Here is a 22,499-nt window from a genome sequence, read left to right on the forward strand (position 1 = left end):
GGGGAGACACAGAGACACGGGGAGACACGGGGAGACACGGGGAGACACGGGGAGACACAGAGACACGGAGACACGGGGAGACACGGAGACACGGGGAGACACGGGGAGACACGGGGAGACACGGGGAGACACGGGGAGACACAGAGACACGGAGACACTGAGACACGGAGACACAGAGACATGGGGAGACACGGGGAGACACAGAGACACGGAGACACTGAGACACTGAGACACGGAGACACGGGGAGACACGGGGAGACACGGAGACACAGAGACACGGAGACACGGAGACACGGGGAGACACGGGGAGACACAGAGACACGGGGAGACACGGGGAGACACGGGGAGACACGGGGAGACACGGGGAGACACGGAGACACAGAGACACGGGGAGACACTGAGACACGGGGAGACACTGAGACACGGGGAGACACTGAGACACGGGGAGACACTGAGACACGGGGAGACACGGGGAGACACGGGGAGACACGGAGACACGGAGACACGGGGAGACACTGAGACACGGGGAGACACGGGGAGACACAGAGACACAGAGACACGGAGACACGGGGAGACACGGGGAGACACGGGGAGACACGGGGAGACACGGAGACACGGGGAGACACGGGGAGACACGGGGAGACACGGGGAGACACGGGGAGACACGGGGAGACACGGAGACACGGGGAGACACGGGGAGACACGGGGAGACACGGGGAGACACGGAGAGACACGGGGAGACACAGAGACACGGAGACACTGAGACACGGAGACACGGGGAGACACAGAGACACAGAGACACGGGGAGACACAGAGACACAGAGACACGGAGAGACACGGAGACACGGGGAGACACGGGGAGACACACGGGAGACACGGAGACACGGGGAGACACGGGGAGACACGGAGACACGGGGAGACACGGGGAGACATGGAGACACGGGGAGACACGGGGAGACACGGGGACACGGGGAGACACGGGGGGACACGGGGAGACACGGGGAGACATGGAGACACGGGGAGACACGGGGAGACATGGAGACACACGGGGAGACACGGGGAGACACGGGGAGACATGGAGACACACGGGGAGACACGGGGACACGGGGAGACACGGGGAGACACGGGGAGACACGGGGAGACACGGGGAGACATGGAGACACACGGGGAGACACGGGGACACGGGGAGACACGGGGAGACACGGGGAGACACGGGGAGACACGGGGAGACATGGAGACACACGGGGAGACACGGGGACACGGGGAGACACGGGGAGACACGGGGAGACACGGGGGGACTGACCTCATCGATCTTGAGCTGCACATTCAGTTTGTGATTCTTCCCTCGCTCGTGAAAATCTCGACTCTACAGAGACACACACAGAGAGACACACACACAGAGACACACAGAGAGACACACAGAGACACACACAGAGACACACAGAGAGACACACAGAGAGACACACAGAGACACAGAGAGACACACACAGAGACACACAGAGACACACAGAGAGACACACAGAGACACAGAGAGACACACACAGAGACACACAGAGACACACAGAGAGACGCACAGAGACACACACAGAGAGACACACACAGAGAGACACACACAGAGACACACACACAGAGACACACACAGAGACACAGAGACACACAGAGACACACAGAGAGACACACAGAGAGACACACACAGAGAGACACACAGAGACACACAGACACACACACAGGGACACACAGAGAGACGCACAGAGAGACACACAGAGACACAGAGACACACACACAGAGACACACACACAGAGACATAGAGACACACAGAGACACACAGAGAGACACACAGAGAGAGACACACAGAGACACAGAGACACACACAGAGAAACATAGACACACACACAGAGACACAGAGACACACAGAGACACAGAGACACACACACACAGAGACACACACACAGAGACATAGAGACACACAGAGACACACAGAGACACAGAGAGACACACACAGAGAAACACAGACACACACACAGAGACATAGAGACACACAGAGAAACACAGACACACACACAGGGACACACAGAGAGACGCACAGAGAGACACACACACAGAGACACACAGAGACACACACACAGAGACACACACACAGAGACATAGAGACACACAGAGACACACAGAGAGACACACAGAGAGAGACACACAGAGACACAGAGACACACACAGAGAAACATAGACACACACACAGAGACACAGAGACACACAGAGACACAGAGACACACACAGAGACACACACAGAGAGAGACACACAGAGACACACAGAGAAAGAGAGACACAGAGACACACACACAGAGACACACACACAGACACACACACAGAGACATAGAGACACACAGAGACACACACACAGAGACACACACACAGAGACACACACACAGAGACACACACACAGAGACACACAGAGAAACACAGACACACACACAGAGACATAGAGACACACAGAGAGACACACAGAGACACACAGAGAGACACACAGAGAGAGACACACAGAGACACACACAGAGACACACACAGAGACACAGAGACACACAGAGACACAGAGACACACACAGAGACACACACAGAAAGAGAGACACACAGAGACACACAGAGACACAGAGAGACACACAGAGACACACAGAGACACACAGAGACACACAGAGACACAGAGACACACACAGAGACACACACAGAGACTCACAGAGAAACAGACACACACACAGAGACACACAGAGACACACAGAGAGACACACAGAGACACACACAGAGACACACACAGAGAGAGACACACAGAGACACACAGAGACACAGAGAGACACACACAGACACACACACAGACACAGACACACAGACACACACAGAGACACACACAGAGACACACACACAAAGAGAGACACACACAGAGACACACACAGAGACACACACAGACACACACACAGACACAGAGACACACACAGAGACACACAGAGACACACAGAGACACAGAGAGAGACACACAGAGACACACACAGAGGCAGACACAGAGACACACACACAGAGACACACACAGAGACACACACAGAGACACACACAGACACACACACAGAGACACACACAGAAAGTGAGACACAGAGACACACACAGAAAGTGAGACACAGAGACACACACACAGAGACACACACAGAGACACACACAGAGACACACACAGAGAGAGACACACACACAGAGACACAGAGAGAGACACACACAGAGACACAGACAGAGAGACACACACAGACACACACAGAGACACAGAGAGAGACACACACAGACACACAGAGAGAGACACAGAGAGACACACAGAGACACACACAGAGAGACACACAGAGAGACACACACAGAGACACAACGAGAGACACACACACAGAGACACACACACAGACACACACAAAGAGACACACAGAGACACAGAGAGAGACACACAGAGACACACACAGACACACACACAGAGACACACACAGAGACACACACAGAAAGAGAGACACAGAGACACACACACAGAGACACACACAGAGACACACACAGAGACACACACAGACACACACAGAGACACACACAGAAAGTGAGACACAGAGACACACACACAGAGACACACACAGAGACACACACAGAGACACACACAGAGACACACACAGAAAGAGAGACACAGAGACACACACACAGAGACACACAGAGAGAAAGAGACACACAGAGACACACACAGAGACACACAGAGACACAGAGTGGTAGAGTGATAGTGATAGTGTGAGTGAGTGTGAGTGAGTGTGAGTGAGTGAGTGAGTGTGAGTGAGTGTGAGTGAGTGTGAGTGAGTGAGTGTGAGTGAGTGTGAGTGAGTGTGAGTGAGTGTGAGTGAGTGAGTGTGAGTGAGTGAGTGTGAGTGAGTGTGAGTGAGTGTGAGTGAGTGAGTGTGAGTGAGTGTGAGTGAGTGAGTGTGAGTGAGTGTGAGTGAGTGTGAGTGAGTGAGTGTGAGTGAGTGACAGTGTGAATGATACAGTGAGTGAGTGTGAGTGAGTGTGAGTGAGTGTGAGTGTGAGTGAGTGTGAGTGAGTGTGAGTGAGTGAGTGTGAGTGAGTGAGTGATAGGGGGTAGAGGCGGGGAGCGCTACCGGCTGGTTGTCCGCAATCCAGCACTTGCAGTAATCACAAAACTTCCTCGGCTGTGACTTCCAAAAGTCCGCCCTGAAAGACAAAGAGGCAGCACGAGCCTCAGTCTGGCTCTGTGAGCCCCCCCCCCCCCCCAATGTTCAACACTGAACCCTGTGGGAGCCTTAGTCTGGCTCTGTGAGCCCCCCCCCCCCCAATGTTCAACACTGAACCCTGTGGGAGCCTTAGTCTGGCTCTGTGAGCCCCCCCCCCCAGTGATTAACACTGAACCCTGTGGGGGGAGCCTCAGTCTGGCTCTGTGAGCCCCCCCAGTGATTAACACTGAACCCTGTGGGGGGAGCCTTAGTCTGGCTCTGTGAGCCCCCCCAGTGATTAACACTGAACCCTGTGGGGGGAGCCTCAGTCTGGCTCTGTGAGCCCCCCCAGTGATTAACACTGAACCCTGTGGGGGAAGCCTTAGTCTGGCTCTGTGAGTCTCAGTGATTAACACTGAACCCTGTGGGGGGAGCCTTAGTCTGGCTCTGTGAGCCCCCAGTGTTCAACACTGAACCCTGTGGGGGGAGCCTTAGTCTGGCTCTGTGAGCCCCCAGTGATTAACACTGAACCCTGTGGGGGGAGCCTTAGTCTGGCTCTGTGAGCCCCCCAGTGATTAACACTGAACCCTGTGGGGGGAGCCTCAGTCTGGCTCTGTGAGCCCCCCAGTGATTAACACTGAACCCTGTGGGGGAGCCTCAGTCTGGCTCTGTGAGCCCCCCAGTGATTAACACTGAACCCTGTGGGGGGAGCCTCAGTCTGGCTCTGTGAGCCTCAGTCTGGCTCTGTGAGCCCCCCAGTGATCAACACTGAACCCTGTGGGGGGAGCCTCAGTCTGGCTCTGTGAGCCCCCCAGTGATCAACACTGAACCCTGTGGGGGGAGCCTTAGTCTGGCTCTGTGAGCCCCCCCAGTGATTAACATTGAACCCTGTGGGGGGAGCCTCAGTCTGGCTCTGTGAGCCCCCCAGTGATCAACACTGAACCCTGTGGGGGGAGCCTCAGTCTGGCTCTGTGAGCCCCCCAGTGAATAACACTGAACCCTGTGGGGGGAGCCTTCGTCTGGCTCTGTGAGCCCCCCAGTGATTAACATTGAACCCTGTGGGGGAGCCTCAGTCTGGCTCTGTGAGCCCCCCAGTGATCAACACTGAACCCTGTGGGGGGAGCCTCAGTCTGGCTCTGTGAGCCCCCCAGTGAATAACACTGAACCCTGTGGGGGGAGCCTTCGTCTGGCTCTGTGAGCCCCCCAGTGATTAACATTGAACCCTGTGGGGGAGCCTCAGTCTGGCTCTGTGAGCCCCCCAGTGATCAACACTGAACCCTGTGGGGGGAGCCTTCGTCTGGCTCTGTGAGCCCCCCAGTGATTAACATTGAACCCTGTGGGGGAGCCTCAGTCTGGCTCTGTGAGCCCCCCAGTGATCAACACTGAACCCTGTGGGGGGAGCCTTAGTCTGGCTCTGTGAGCCCCCCCAGTGATCAACACTGAACCCTGTGGGGGGAGCCTTAGTCTGGCTCTGTGAGCCCCCCAGTGATCAACACTGAACCCTGTGGGGGGAGCCTCAGTCTGGCTCTGTGAGCCCCCCAGTGAATAACACTGAACCCTGTGGGGGGAGCCTTCGTCTGGCTCTGTGAGCCCCCCAGTGAATAACACTGAACCCTGTGGGGGGAGCCTCAGTCTGGCTCTGTGAGCCCCCCCAGTGATTAACACTGAACCCTGTGGGGGGAGCCTCAGTCTGGCTCTGTGAGCCCCCCCAGTGATTAACACTGAACCCTGTGGGGGGAGCCTCAGTCTGGCTCTGTGAGCCCCCCGAGTGACAATACTCACATTTTCACGCAGCTTCGTGGCTCGTCGATGGACCTGGTCCCGGGAGAAAAACAAACCAACGACCCCAAACCACAAAACTTTACATCTCCTCCATCTCGCCAAAGCCACGTGGTGCAGTGGCGGGCAGAGAGGCAGGGGGCACAGCTAGCAGTCGGGTGACCACCACCCACACCACCCCACACCATCTCGACACCACCACCACCCACCCAACGACCACCACCCACACCACCCACACCACCACCACCCACCACCACCCACCACCACCCACGCACACCACCACCACCACAACCCACCACCACCAACCCACCCACCCACCACCACCACCCACACCACCACCACCCACACCACCACACACCCACCACCACCAACCCCACAACACCACCACCCCCACCACACACCACCACCACTCCACACCACCACCACCCCACACCACCACCCACACCACCCACCCACACACCACCACCACCACCACCACCACACCACCACCAACCACCACACCACACACACCACCACCTACACCGTGAGAACAGGCGAGCAGAGAGGCAGGGGCTCAGCTAACAGAGGGGGTGACCACCACCACCCACCCCACCACACCACCACTCACCCACCACCACCACACCACCACACCCACACCACCACCACCCACACCACCCACCACCTACACCGTGAGAGTAGCGAGCAGAAGAGGCAGGGGGCTCAGCTAACAGAGGGGGTGACCACCACCACTACACACACACCGGCCCACCACCACCCTCCACCACCACCACCACCACCCACACCACCGACCCACACACCACCACCGACCACCTCCCACCCCACCACCACCTACACCGTGAGAGTAGCGAGCAGAGAGGCAGGGGGCTCAACTAACAGAGGGGTGACCCACCACCACTACACACACCGCGGCAGGCAAGCGGGGGACAGCAGGTTTACTGCGCATGCGCGAAACGTCGTAAAATCTAACCCCGCCCCCCGCCGTACCTCCTACACCGCCCCCTGCCGCCCGCCTCCCACGCGACGCGAGGTGGTCGCAAAACTTGGGTCGCTGGGGTTGCGTTACGTTAAAGCGGGGGGTTTGGTAGTAAAGGAGGTTTAGAGACGCCATCTTACCTAGGGGGTGCTGTGTGTTTTGGGGGACGACCGTGAGGGACGCCATCTTACGGTGCTGTTTGTAGTGGGACGACCGTGAGGGACGCCATTTTACCTAGGGGTGCTGTATGTAGGGGGATAACCGTGAGTGACGCCATCTTACCTAGGGGTACTGTGTGTGACATGAGTGACGCCATCTTACCTAGGGGTGCGCTGTGTGTAGGAAGAAGACCTAGGGGTGCTGTGTGTACGACTGTGAGGGACGCCATCTTACCTAGGGGCGCTGTGTGTACAGTGAGTGACAGCGAGCGCCATCTTACCTAGGGGGGGGGGGGACTGCCGTAAGTGACCGCGAGCGCCATCTTACCCAGGGCGAGGGACGTAAAACCAACCGACAAAAAGGCGCGGCGGCTCGGCACACCCACCCCCTTCCGGTGCGCGCAAGGGATTGTGGTTGCCCGCGTGATGACGTCACGGCGCAATGGCGTCGCTAAGCAGGCGAGTAGTTTTTTTTTTATGATTCCGATTTTTATTTTCCGTCGTCCAAAAAAAAATCTCTCGCGATTTGCCTCCCTTCTACGATTCGCGCAGAAGCTCCGTCCTACAGCCCGCGCGTGTCTCTCTCCATCCCTCCCTCGTTCGCTGACTTAAGTCTTGTGTGCGCGCGTGTCTTTCGCAGGAGTCAGGCTGACGTGCGGCCCTCGGATGAAGGCTTCACTCAGGCGAGTTCACCCCCCCCCTCCTCCTGCTCCCCTAGCAACGGCGAATTTGTTGATTGTTTATTTGCTCCTTGTTGTTGTTGTTGTTGTGTTGTTGTTGTTGTGGTTGTAATTATTGGCAACGATGGGGCGGGTGGGAGGTTTGTAAGTGCGATGAGTGGGTGGTGTTTGGGGTGGTGGGGTGGGGTAAATCTTGTTCCCGAGTTCTGCGTTCCTATATTAATACGCGGATAGAGAATCAGAATATTGTGATGATACTGCGGGAGGAATTCACTCACTCTACCCCTAACACTCTACCCCTAACACTCTACCCCTAACACTCTACCCCTAACACTCTACCCCTAACACTCTACCCCTAACACTCTACCCCTAACACTCTACCCCTAGCACTCTACCCCTATCACTCTACCCCTAACACTCTACCCCTAACACTCTACCCCTAACACTCTACCCCGAACACTCTACCCCGAACACTCTATCCCTAACACTCTACCCCTAACGCTCTACCCCTAACACTCTACCCCTAACACTCTACCCCTATCACTCTACCCCTAACACTCTACCCCTAACACTCTACCCCTAACACTCTACCCCTAACACTCTACCCCTAACACTTTACCCCTAACACTCTACCCCTAACACTCTACCCCTATCACTCTACCCCTATCACTCTACCCCTAACACTCTACCCCCAACACTCTACCCCTAACACTCTACCCCTAACACTCTACCCCTAACACTCTACCCCTAACACTCTACCCCTATCACTCTACCCCTAACACTTTACCCCTATCACTCTACCCCTAACACTTTACCCCTAACACTCTACCCCTAACACTCTACCCCTAACACTCTACCCCTATCACTCTACCCCTAACACTCTACCCCTAACACTCTACCCCTAACACTCTACCCCTATCACTATCACTCACTCTACCCCTAACACTCTACCCCTAACACTCTACCCCTTACACTCTACCTCTAACACTCTACCCCTATCACTCTACCCCTATCACTCTACCCCTATCACTCTACCCCTAACACTCTACCCCTATCACTATCACTCTACCCCTAACACTCTACCCCTAACACTCTATCCCTAACGCTCTACCCCTAACGCTCTACCCCTAACACTCTACCCCTATCACTCTACCCCTAACACTCTACCCCTAACACTCTACCCCTATCACTCTACCCCTAACACTCTACCCCTAACACTCTACCCCTATCACTCTACCCCTAACACTCTACCCCTATCACTATCACTCACTCTACCCCTATCACTCTACCCCTAACACTCTACCCCTAACACTCTACCCCTAACACTCTACCCCTAACACTCTACCCCTATCACTCTACCCCTAACACTCTACCCCTAACACTCTACCCCTATCACTCTACCCCTAACACTCTACCCCTAACACTCTACCCCTATCACTCTACCCCTAACACTCTACCCCTATCACTATCACTCACTCTACCCCTATCACTCTACCCCTAACACTCTACCCCTAACACTCTACCCCTAACACTCTACCCCTATCACTCTACCCCTAACACTCTACCCCTATCACTCTACCCCTAACACTCTACCCCTATCACTCTACCCCTAACACTCTACCCCTAACACTCTATCACTATCACTCACTCTACCGCGTACCTGTCAATCCGTACCGTTTATCGCGGAGTGTTCTTGTGCAGGGAAATATAATGTTCAGGTCCATTCGGCGTTCAGCTGTTTCAATACGGGCAAAACTATGTTCTTGGTCTCTGCGTTAGTGTTTCTCCCTCGTGATGGGTCTTTGTAGGATGATAGTTGCAATTTATGAGGGCACGGGGTGACCATTAAGGTTTGAATTGGTCTCTAGGGCACTGATAAGGAGTTGACAGGTATTTTGTGTTGAGTGTAGTGGTGGTGAGTGTACTAGCGGTGAGTGTGGTGGTGAGTGTAGTGGTGGTGGGTGTAGTGGTGGTGGGTGTAGTGGTGAGTGTGGTGGTGGGTGTGGTGGTGAGTGTAGTGGTGGGTGTAGTAGTGGTGAATGTGGTGGTGAGTGTGGTGGTGGGTGTAGTAGTGAGTGTGATGGTGAATGTGGTGGTGGGTGTGGTGGTGAGTGTGGTGGTGGTGAGTGTAGTGGTGGGTGTAGTAGTGGTGAATGTGGTGGTGAGTGTGGTGGTGGGTGTAGTAGTGGTGCGTGTAGTGGTGAGTGTGATGGTGAGTCTGATGATGAGTTTGATGGTGAGTTTGATGGTGAGTGTGGTGGTGAGCGTGGTGGTGAGTGTGGTGGTGAGTGTGGTGGTGAGTGTGGTGGTGAGTGTGGTGGTGAGTGTGGTGGTGAGTGTGGTGGTGAGTGTGGTGGTGAGTGGTGAGTGTGGTGGTGAGTGTACTAGTGGTGAGTGTACTAGTGGTGAGTCTGGTGGTGAGTCTGGTGGTGAGTCTGGTGGTGAGTATGGTGGTGAGTATGGTGGTGAGTCTGGTGGTGAGTGTACTGGTGGTGAGTGTAGTAGTGGTGAGTGTAGTGTTGTGTGTATTGGTGAGTGTAGTAGTGGTGATTGTCTATTTCTTTGTGTTTCTCCCTTGTGATTGAACTTTGTAGGATGAACGTTGAGAAATGTCGTTCTCAGATTGTCAATGTTGTAGCGTGGCTCTCCCAACCCACACCGGTGTGGTGAAACGAGTGTACTCAATCAACTCGGAGACAGTCAGACTTGGAGGCGCTTTCTTTTATTTAACGAGCACCATCGTGATAAAACACGTGGGTACACACTGTTACTGTTGCTAGCCTATACACCAGGGGGCAGAGGTCGCAAACGGGTTTTGATTCCTTACCCGTACCCGGCCGCACCAGGGTCGCAAACGGGTACCCGTACCCGGCCGTACCCTACCCGTACCCGGCCGGGTATCGGGTAGGGTACGGGTATCGGGTACCCGATTGCGACCTCTGGGATGAAGCCACGTTGCAAGGCGCGGGTGGGTTGGTTCTAGGAACTTGAATTGTGAGAAGAGACAAGACGTTGGGAAATGAGTGACAATCACGGCGACTCACCAGTGACTCACGGCCTACCCGTACCCGTACCCGGCCGCACCAGGGTCGCAAACTCTCCCACTCACTCACTCACCCACCCACTCACCCACTCACCCACTCACTCACCCACTCACTCACTCACCCACGCACCCACCCACTCACCCACTCACTCACCCACTCACTCACTCACTCACCCACGCACCCACTTACTCACCCACCAACCAGAGGTCGCAAACGGGTTTTGATTCCTTACCCGTACCCGGCCGCACCAGGGTCGCAAACGGCTACCCGTACCCGGCCGGGTACAGGTAGCCGGGTATCGGGTAGGGTACGGGTATCGGGTACCCGGTTGCAACCTCTGCCAGGGGGTCCCCCACCCCCGGGCCACGGACCGGTAGCGGTCGACACCGGTGAAAATGATCTGAACCGTTCCTGGGCCTCTCCTAGGTCGACTCAGCCTCGAATGAGTAGCTGGTGCGGTGTGTAGTAGCGAACATCGCTAGCACTGGGGGAGACAAAGGCGGCCGGGCGTGGTGGTGCTGGCCACCCACCCCCTCTGTGTGTGTAGCCACAGTGCCGGTAGCCTTCATAGGTGCTGCTACTCGCTAACAGCACTTGCCCCTAGAGTTTGTTGCAGGCTATAAGGGGGATCTTTATCTTTGTAGGTGTGTGTGTGTGTAGGGGGGTGTGTGTAGGTGTGTGTGAGGTTCTGCTACTCGCTAACAGCACTTGCCCCTACAGTATGTTGCAGGCTATAAGGGGGATCTTTGTCTGTGTCTCCATCAGAACCCTGTTGCTGCTGCTGCTGCCCCAATGCCGACACCAAAAATCAGGTACAGAGAGTCCACCCCTAACTCCACCCTGACTCCACCCTGACTCCACCCCTAACTCCACCCTAACTCCACCCCTGACTCCACCCCCACCCTGACTCCACCCCTAACTCCACCCCTGACTCCACCCTGACTCCACCCCTTACTCCACCCCCACCCTGACTCCACCCTGACTCCACCCCCACCCTGACTCCACCCCTGACTCCACCCCCACCCTGACTCCACCCCCACCCCGACTCCACCCCCACCCTGACTCCATCCTCACCTTGACTCCACCCCACCCTGACTCCACCCCCACCCTGACTCCACCCTGACTCCACCCCACCCTGACTTCACCCCCACCCTGACTCCACCCTCACCCTGACTCCACCCCCACCCTGACTCCACCCCCACACTGACTCCACCCCACCCTGACTCCACCCTCACCTTGACTCCACCCTCACCTTGACTCCACCCTCACCCTGACTCCACCCCACCCTGACTCCACCCCCACCCTGACTCCACCCCCACCCTGACTCCACCCTCACCTTGACTCCACCCTCACCCTGACTCCACCCCCACCCTGACTCCACCCCACCCTGACTCCACCCTGACTCCACCCCACCCTGACTCCACCCCACCCTGACTCCACCCCCACCCTGACTCCACCCCCACCCTGACTCCACCCCACCCTGACTCCACCCTGACTCCACCCCACCCTGACTCCACCCTCACCTTGACTCCACCCTCACCCTGACTCCACCCCCACCCTGACTCCACCCCACCCTGACTCCACCCCACCCTGACTCCACCCCCACCCTGACTCCACCCCCACACTGACTCCACCCCACCTTGACTCCACCCTCACCCTGACTCCACCCCCACCCTGACTCCACCCTGACTCCACCCTCACCCTGACTCCACCCTGACTCCACCCCCACCCTGACTCCACCCCCACCCTGACCCCACCCTGATTCCACCCCCACCCTGACTCCACCCTGACTCCACCCTGACTCCACCCTGACTCCACCCCCACCCTGACTCCACCCTGACTCCACCCCCACCCTGACTCCACCCCCACCCTGACTCCACCCCCACCCTGACTCCACCCCCACCCTGACTCCACCCTCACCCTGACTCCACCCCCACCCTGACTCCACCCCCACCCTGACCCCACCCTGACTCCACCCCCACCCTGACTCCACCCCCACCCTGACTCCACCCCCACCCTGACCCCACCCTGACTCCACCCCCACCCTGACTCCACCCCCACCCTGACCCCACCCTGACTCCACCCTCACCCTGACTCCACCCTCACCCTGACTCCACCCTCACCCTGACTCCACCCCACCCTGACTCCACCCTGACTCCACCCTCACCCTGACTCCACCCCCACACTGACTCCACCCCACCCTGACTCCACCCTCACCCTGACTCCACCCCACCCTGACTCCACCCCACCCTGACTCCACCCTCACCCTGACTCCACCCCACCCTGACTCCACCCTGACTCCACCCTCACCCTGACTCCACCCCCACACTGACTCCACCCCACCCTGACTCCACCCTCACCCTGACTCCACCCCACCCTGACTCCACCCTCACCCTGACTCCACCCTCACCCTGACTCCACCCCACCCTGACTCCACCCCCACACTGACTCCACCCCACCCTGACTCCACCCTCACCCTGACTCCACCCCACCCTGACTCCACCCCACCCTGACTCCACCCTCACCCTGACTCCACCCTCACCCTGACTCCACCCCACCCTGACTCCACCCCCACCCTGACTCCACCCCACCCTGACTCCACCCTCACCCTGACTCCACCCCACCCTGACTCCACCCCACCCTGACTCCACCCTCACCCTGACTCCACCCCACCCTGACTCCACCCTCACCCTGACTCCACCCCACCCTGACTCCACCCTCACCCTGACTCCACCCCACCCTGACTCCACCCCACCCTGACTCCACCCCCACCCTGACTCCACCCCACCCTGACTCCACCCTGACTCCACCCCCACCCTGACTCCACCCCCACCCTGACTCCACCCTCACCCTGACTCCACCCCACCCTGACTCCACCCCCACCCTGACTCCACCCCCACCCTGACCCCACCCTGACTCCACCCTGACTCCACCCCACCCTGACTCCACCCCCACCCTGACTCCACCCCCACCCTGACTCCACCCCCACCCTGACCCCACCCTGACTCCACCCCACCCTGACTCCACCCCCACCCTGACTCCACCCCACCCTGACTCCACCCTGACTCCACCCCCACCCTGACTCCACCCCACCCTGACTCCACCCTCACCCTGACTCCACCCCACCCTGACTCCACCCTCACCCTGACTCCACCCCACCCTGACTCCACCCCACCCTGACTCCACCCCCACCCTGACTCCACCCCACCCTGACTCCACCCTGACTCCACCCCCACCCTGACTCCACCCCCACCCTGACTCCACCCTCACCCTGACTTCACCCCACCCTGACTCCACCCCCACCCTGACTCCACCCCCACCCTGACCCCACCCTGACTCCACCCTGACTCCACCCCACCCTGACTCCACCCCCACCCTGACTCCACCCCCACCCTGACCCCACCCTGACTCCACCCCCACCCTGACTCCACCCCACCCTGACTCCGACCCCACCCTGACTCCACCCCCACCCTGACTCCACCCCACCCTGACTCCACCCCACCCTGACTCCACCCCCACCCTGACTCCACCCCCACCCTGACCCCACCCTGACTCCACCCCCACCCTGACCCCACCCTGACTCCACCCCCACCCTGACTCCACCCCCCACCCTGACTCCACCGTCACCCTGACTCCACCCTCACCCTGACTCCACCCTCACCCTGACTCCACCCCACCCTGACTCCACCCCCACACTGACTCCACCCCACCCTGACTCCACCCTCACCCTGACTCCACCCCACCCTGACTCCACCCTCACCCTGACTCCACCCTCACCCTGACTCCACCCCACCCTGACTCCACCCTGACTCCACCCTCACCCTGACTCCACCCCCACCCTGACTCCACCCCCACCCTGACCCCACCCTGACTCCACCCCTACCCTGACTCCACCCCCACCCTGACTCCACCCTCACCCTGACTCCACCCCACCCTGACTCCACCCCCACCCTGACTCCACCCCCACCCTGCCCCACCCTGACTCCACCCCCACCCTGACTCCACCCCCACCCTGACCCCACCCTGACTCCACCCCCACCCTGACTCCACCCCCACCCTGACTCCACCCCCACCCTGACTCCACCCCCACCCTGACTCCACCCCCACCCTGACTCCACCCCACCCTGACTCTACCCCCACCCTGACTCCACTCTGACTCCACCCCACCCTGACTCCACCCCCACCCTGACTCCACCCCCACCCTGACTCCACCCCCACCCTGACTCCACCCCCACCCTGACTCCACCCCCACCCTGACTCCACCCCCACCCTGACTCCACCCCCACCCTGACTCCACCCTGACTCCACCCTCACCCTGACTCCACCCCCACCCTGACCCCACCCTGATTCCACCCCCACCCTGACTCCACCCTGACTCCACCCCCACCCTGACTCCACCCTGACTCCACCCCCACCCTGACTCCACCCCCACCCTGACTCCACCCCCACCCTGACTCCACCCCCACCCTGACTCCACCCCCACCCTGACCCCACCCTGACTCCACCCCACCCTGACTCCACCCCCACCCTGACTCCACCCCCACCCTGACCCCACCCTGACTCCACCCCCACCCTGACCCCACCCTGACTCCACCCCCACCCTGACCCCACCCTGACTCCACCCCCACCCTGACTCCACCCCCACCCTGACTCCACCCTCACCCTGACTCCACCCTCACCCTGACTCCACCCTCACCCTGACTCCACCCCACCCTGACTCCACCCCCACACTGACTCCACCCCACCCTGACTCCACCCTCACCCTGACTCCACCCCACCCTGACTCCACCCTCACCCTGACTCCACCCTCACCCTGACTCCACCCCACCCTGACTCCACCCTGACTCCACCCTCACCCTGACTCCACCCCCACCCTGACTCCACCCCCACCCTGACCCCACCCTGACTCCACCCCTACCCTGACTCCACCCTCACCCTGACTCCACCCCACCCTGACTCCACCCCCACCCTGACTCCGACCCCACCCTGACTCCACCCCCACCCTGACTCCACCCCCACCCTGACCCCACCCTGACTCCACCCCCACCCTGACTCCACCCCCACCCTGACTCCACCCCCACCCTGACTCCACCCCCACCCTGACTCCACCCCACCCTGACTCCACCCCCACCCTGACTCCACCCCCACCCTGACCCCACTCTGACTCCACCCCACCCTGACTCCACCCCCACCCTGACTCCACCCCCACCCTGACCCCACCCTGACTCCACCCCCACCCTGACTCCACCCCCACCCTGACCCCACCCTGACTCCACCCTCACCCTGACTCCACCCTCACCCTGACTCCACCCCACCCTGACTCCACCCTGACTCCACCCTCACCCTGACTCCACCCCCACACTGACTCCACCCCACCCTGACTCCACCCTCACCCTGACTCCACCCCACCCTGACTCCACCCCACCCTGACTCCACCCTCACCCTGACTCCACCCCACCCTGACTCCACCCTGACTCCACCCTCACCCTGACTCCACCCCCACACTGACTCCACCCCACCCTGACTCCACCCTCACCCTGACTCCACCCCACCCTGACTCCACCCTCACCCTGACTCCACCCTCACCCTGACTCCACCCCACCCTGACTCCACCCCCACACTGACTCCACCCCACCCTGACTCCACCCTCACCCTGACTCCACCCCACCCTGACTCCACCCCACCCTGACTCCACCCTCACCCTGACTCCACCCTCACCCTGACTCCACCCCACCCTGACTCCACCCCCACCCTGACTCCACCCCACCCTGACTCCACCCTCACCCTGACTCCACCCCACCCTGACTCCACCCCACCCTGACTCCACCCTCACCCTGACTCCACCCCACCCTGACTCCACCCTCACCCTGACTCCACCCCACCCTGACTCCACCCTCACCCTGACTCCACCCCACCCTGACTCCACCCCACCCTGACTCCACCCCCACCCTGACTCCACCCCACCCTGACTCCACCCTGACTCCACCCCCACCCTGACTCCACCCCCACCCTGACTCCACCCTCACCCTGACTCCACCCCACCCTGACTCCACCCCCACCCTGACTCCACCCCCACCCTGACCCCACCCTGACTCCACCCTGACTCCACCCCACCCTGACTCCACCCCCACCCTGACTCCACCCCCACCCTGACCCCACCCTGACTCCACCCCACCCTGACTCCACCCCCACCCTGACTCCACCCTGACTCCACCCCCACCCTGACTCCACCCCACCCTGACTCCACCCTCACCCTGACTCCACCCCACCCTGACTCCACCCTCACCCTGACTCCACCCCACCCTGACTCCACCCCACCCTGACTCCACCCCCACCCTGACTCCACCCCACCCTGACTCCACCCTGACTCCACCCCCACCCTGACTCCACCCCCACCCTGACTCCACCCTCACCCTGACTCCACCCCACCCTGACTCCACCCCCACCCTGACTCCACCCCCACCCTGACCCCACCCTGACTCCACCCTGACTCCACCCCACCCTGACTCCACCCCCACCCTGACTCCACCCCCACCCTGACCCCACCCTGACTCCACCCCCACCCTGACTCCACCCCACCCTGACTCCGACCCCACCCTGACTCCACCCCCACCCTGACTCCACCCCACCCTGACTCCACCCCCACCCTGACTCCACCCCCACCCTGACCCCACCCTGACTCCACCCCCACCCTGACCCCCACCCTGACTCCACCCCCACCCTGACTCCACCCCCACCCTGACTCCACCGTCACCCTGACTCCACCCTCACCCTGACTCCACCCTCACCCTGACTCCACCCCACCCTGACTCCACCCCCACACTGACTCCACCCCACCCTGACTCCACCCTCACCCTGACTCCACCCCACCCTGACTCCACCCTCACCCTGACTCCACCCTCACCCTGACTCCACCCCACCCTGACTCCACCCTGACTCCACCCCCACCCTGACTCCACCCCCACCCTGACCCCACCCTGACTCCACCCCCACCCTGACTCCACCCCCACCCTGACTCCACCCCCACCCTGACTCCACCCCCACCCTGACTCCACCCCCACCCTGACTCCACCCCACCCTGACTCTACCCCCACCCTGACTCCACTCTGACTCCACCCCACCCTGACTCCACCCCCACCCTGACTCCACCCCCACCCTGACTCCACCCCCACCCTGACTCCACCCCCACCCTGACTCCACCCTGACTCCACCCTCACCCTGACTCCACCCTGACTCCACCCCCACCCTGACTCCACCCCCACCCTGACCCCACCCTGATTCCACCCCCACCCTGACTCCACCCTGACTCCACCCCCACCCTGACTCCACCCTGACTCCACCCCCACCCTGACTCCACCCCCACCCTGACTCCACCCCCACCCTGACTCCACCCCCACCCTGACCCCACCCTGACTCCACCCCACCCTGACTCCACCCCCACCCTGACTCCACCCCCACCCTGACCCCACCCTGACTCCACCCCCACCCTGACCCCACCCTGACTCCACCCCCACCCTGACCCCACCCTGACTCCACCCCCACCCTGACTCCACCCCCACCCTGACTCCACCCTCACCCTGACTCCACCCTCACCCTGACTCCACCCTCACCCTGACTCCACCCCACCCTGACTCCACCCCCACACTGACTCCACCCCACCCTGACTCCACCCTCACCCTGACTCCACCCCACCCTGACTCCACCCTCACCCTGACTCCACCCTCACCCTGACTCCACCCCACCCTGACTCCACCCTGACTCCACCCTCACCCTGACTCCACCCCCACCCTGACTCCACCCCCACCCTGACCCCACCCTGACTCCACCCCTACCCTGACTCCACCCTCACCCTGACTCCACCCCACCCTGACTCCACCCCCACCCTGACTCCGACCCCACCCTGACTCCACCCCCACCCTGACTCCACCCCCACCCTGACCCCACCCTGACTCCACCCCCACCCTGACTCCACCCCCACCCTGACTCCACCCCCACCCTGACTCCACCCCCACCCTGACTCCACCCCACCCTGACTCCACCCCCACCCTGACTCCACCCCCACCCTGACCCCACTCTGACTCCACCCCACCCTGACTCCACCCCCACCCTGACTCCACCCCCACCCTGACTCCACCCCCACCCTGACTCCACCCCCACCCTGACTCCACCCTGACTCCACCCTCACCCTGACTCCACCCCCACCCTGACTCCACCCCCACCCTGACTCCACCCCCACCCTGACCCCACCCTGATTCCACCCCCACCCTGACTCCACCCTGACTCCACCCCCACCCTGACTCCACCCTGACTCCACCCCCACCCTGACTCCACCCCCACCCTGACTCCACCCCCACCCTGACTCCACCCCCACCCTGACTCCACCCTCACCCTGACTCCACCCCCACCCTGACTCCACCCCCACCCTGACTCCACCCCCACCCTGACTCCACCCCCACCCTGACCCCACCCTGACTCCACCCCCACCCTGACTCCACCCCCACCCTGACTCCACCCCCACCCTGACTCCACCCCCACCCTGACTCCACCCCCACCCTGACTCCACCCCCACCCTGACCCCACCCTGACTCCACCCCACCCTGACTCCACCCCCACCCTGACTCCACCCCCACCCTGACCCCACCCTGACTCCACCCCCACCCTGACCCCACCCTGACTCCACCCCCACCCTGACCCCACCCTGACTCAACCCCCACCCTGACTCCACCCCCACCCTGACTCCACCCTCACCCTGACTCCACCCTCACCCTGACTCCACCCTCACCCTGACTCCACCCCACCCTGACTCCACCCCCACACTGACTCCACCCCACCCTGACTCCACCCTGACTCCACCCCCACCCTGACTCCACCCCCACCCTGACTCCACCCCACCCTGACCCCACCCTGACTCCACCCCCACCCTGACCCCACCCTGACTCCACCCCACCCTGACTCCACCCCCACCCTGACTCCACCCCCACCCTGACTCCACCCTCACCCTGACTCCACCCTCACCCTGACTCCACCCCCACCCTGACCCCACCCTGACTCCACCCCCACCCTGACTCCACCCCCACCCTGACTCCACCCCACCCTGACTCCACCCCCACCCTGACTCCACCCCCACCCTGACTCCACCCCACCCTGACCCCACCCTGACTCCACCCCCACCCTGACCCCACCCTGACTCCACCCCCACCCTGACTCCACCCCCACCCTGACTCCACCCCACCCTGACTCCACCCCACCCTGACTCCACCCTCACCCTGACTCCACCCCCACCCTGACTCCACCCCACCCTGACTCCACCCCCACCCTGACTCCACCCCCACCCTGACTCCACCCCCACCCTGACCCCACTCTGACTCCACCCCACCCTGACTCCACTCCCACCCTGACTCCACCCCCACCCTGACTCCACCCCCACCCTGACTCCACCCTGACTCCACCCTCACCCTGACTCCACCGTGACTCCACCCCCACCCTGACCCCACCCTGATTCCACCCCCACCCTGACTCCACCCTGACTCCACCCCCACCCTGACTCCACCCTGACTCCACCCCCACCCTGACTCCACCCCCACCCTGACTCCACCCTGACTCCACCCCCACCCTGACTCCACCCCCACCCTGACTCCACCCTGACTCCACCCCCACCCTGACTCCACCCCCACCCTGACTCCACCCTGACTCCACCCCCACCCTGACTCCACCCCCACCCTGACTCCACCCCCACCCTGACTCCACCCTCACCCTGACTCCACCCTCACCCTGACTCCACCCCCACCCTGACTCCACCCCCACCCTGACTCCACCCCACCCTGACTCCACCCCACCCTGACTCCACCCCCACCCTGACTCCACCCCCACCCTGACTCCACCCCCACCCTGACTCCACCCCCACCCTGACTCCACCCCCACCCTGACTCCACCCCCACCCTGACTCCACCCCCACCCTGACTCCACCCCCACCCTGACTCCACCCCCACCCTGACCCCACCCTGACTCCACCCCACCCTGACTCCACCCCCACCCTGACTCCACCCCCACCCTGACCCCACCCTGACTCCACCCCCACCCTGACCCCACCCTGACTCCACCCCCACCCTGACCCCACCCTGACTCAACCCCCACCCTGACTCCACCCCCACCCTGACTCCACCCTCACCCTGACTCCACCCTCACCCTGACTCCACCCTCACCCTGACTCCACCCCACCCTGACTCCACCCCCACACTGACTCCACCCCACCCTGACTCCACCCTGACTCCACCCCCACCCTGACTCCACCCCCACCCTGACTCCACCCCACCCTGACCCCACCCTGACTCCACCCCCACCCTGACCCCACCCTGACTCCACCCCACCCTGACTCCACCCTCACCCTGACTCCACCCCCACCCTGACTCCACCCCCACCCTGACTCCACCCCACCCTGACCCCACCCTGACTCAACCCCCACCCTGACTCCACCCCCACCCTGACTCCACCCCCACCCTGACTCCACCCCCACCCTGACTCCACCCCACCCTGACTCCACCCCCACCCTGACTCCACCCCCACCCTGACTCCACCCCCACCCTGACTCCACCCCCACCCTGACTCCACCCCCACCCTGACTCCACCCCCACCCTGACTCCACCCCACCCTGACTCCACCCCCACCCTGACTCCACCCCACCCTGACTCCACCCCCACCCTGACTCCACCCCCACCCTGACTCGTGCGTGTGTAGTGTGTGTGTAACGTGTGTGTTCTAACGCCTGTGTGTAGCGTGTGTGTAGCGTGTGTGTAGCGTGTGTGTAGCGTGTGTGTAGCGTGTGTGTAGCGTGTGTGTAGCGTAGCGTGTGTGTAGCGTGTGTGTAGCGTGTGTGGTGTGTAGCGTAGCGTGTGTGTAGCGTGTGTGTAGCGTAGCGTGTGTGTAGCGTGTGTGTAGCGTGTGTGTAGCGTGTGTGTAGCGTGTGTGTAGCGTAGCGTGTGTGTAGCGTGTGTGTAGCGTGTGTGGTGTGTAGCGTAGCGTGTGTGTAGCGTGTGTGTAGCGTAGCGTGTGTGTAGCGTGTGTGTAGCGTAGCGTGTGTGTAGCGTGTGTGTAGCGTGTGTGTAGCGTGTGTGTAGCGTGTGTGTAACGTGTGTGTAGTGTAGCGTGTGTGTAGCGTGTGTGTAGCGTGTGTGTAGTGTAGCGTGTGTGTAGCGTAGCGTGTGTGTAGCGTGTGTGTAGCGTGTGTGTAACGTGTGTGTTCTAACGCCTGTGTGTAGCGTGTGTGTAGCGTAGCGTGTGTGTAGCGTGTGTGTAGCGTGTGTGTTCTCACGCGTGTCCCCACGCGTTGTCGCTGTGCAGGCACGAGTGGTACCAGACGGAGGCCCACGTGGTGCTCTCCGTTCTCCTGAAGAAGGCGGCTCACGAGAGCGTCAGCGTGGAGCTCACGGACACCACGGTGACACCACCACCACCACCACAACCACCACAACAATCACCCACCACAACCATCTCCATCAGCACCAGCACCACAACCACCACAACCACCACAACCATCTCCATCAGCACCACCACCACCACCACAACCACCACAACCATCTCCATCAGCACCACCACCACCACAACCATCTCTCACCACAACCATCTCCATCAGCACCACCACCACA

General features: G+C 61.3%; 1 protein-coding gene across 1 annotated transcript in view; it reads left to right on the plus strand.

Annotated features, from left to right (window-relative positions):
• The first annotated feature begins 7,510 nt into the window (after nucleotides 1-7,510).
• SUGT1 (SGT1 assembly cochaperone of MIS12 kinetochore complex) overlaps nucleotides 7,511-22,499 on the plus strand; it is a 29,301-nt gene continuing 14,312 nt past the window's right edge. The window contains exons 1-4 of the mRNA XM_078883826.1: nucleotides 7,511-7,592; nucleotides 7,774-7,816; nucleotides 11,623-11,669; nucleotides 22,195-22,291. Of these exons, the coding sequence (XP_078739952.1) occupies nucleotides 7,576-7,592; nucleotides 7,774-7,816; nucleotides 11,623-11,669; nucleotides 22,195-22,291 (204 nt within the window). The 5' untranslated portion in view covers nucleotides 7,511-7,575. The remainder of the gene's footprint in view (nucleotides 7,593-7,773; nucleotides 7,817-11,622; nucleotides 11,670-22,194; nucleotides 22,292-22,499) is intronic.

This window comes from Lampetra fluviatilis, chromosome 73 (assembly GCF_964198595.1).
Source record: "Lampetra fluviatilis chromosome 73, kcLamFluv1.1, whole genome shotgun sequence".
Classification (NCBI taxonomy): Eukaryota; Metazoa; Chordata; class Hyperoartia; order Petromyzontiformes; family Petromyzontidae; genus Lampetra; species Lampetra fluviatilis.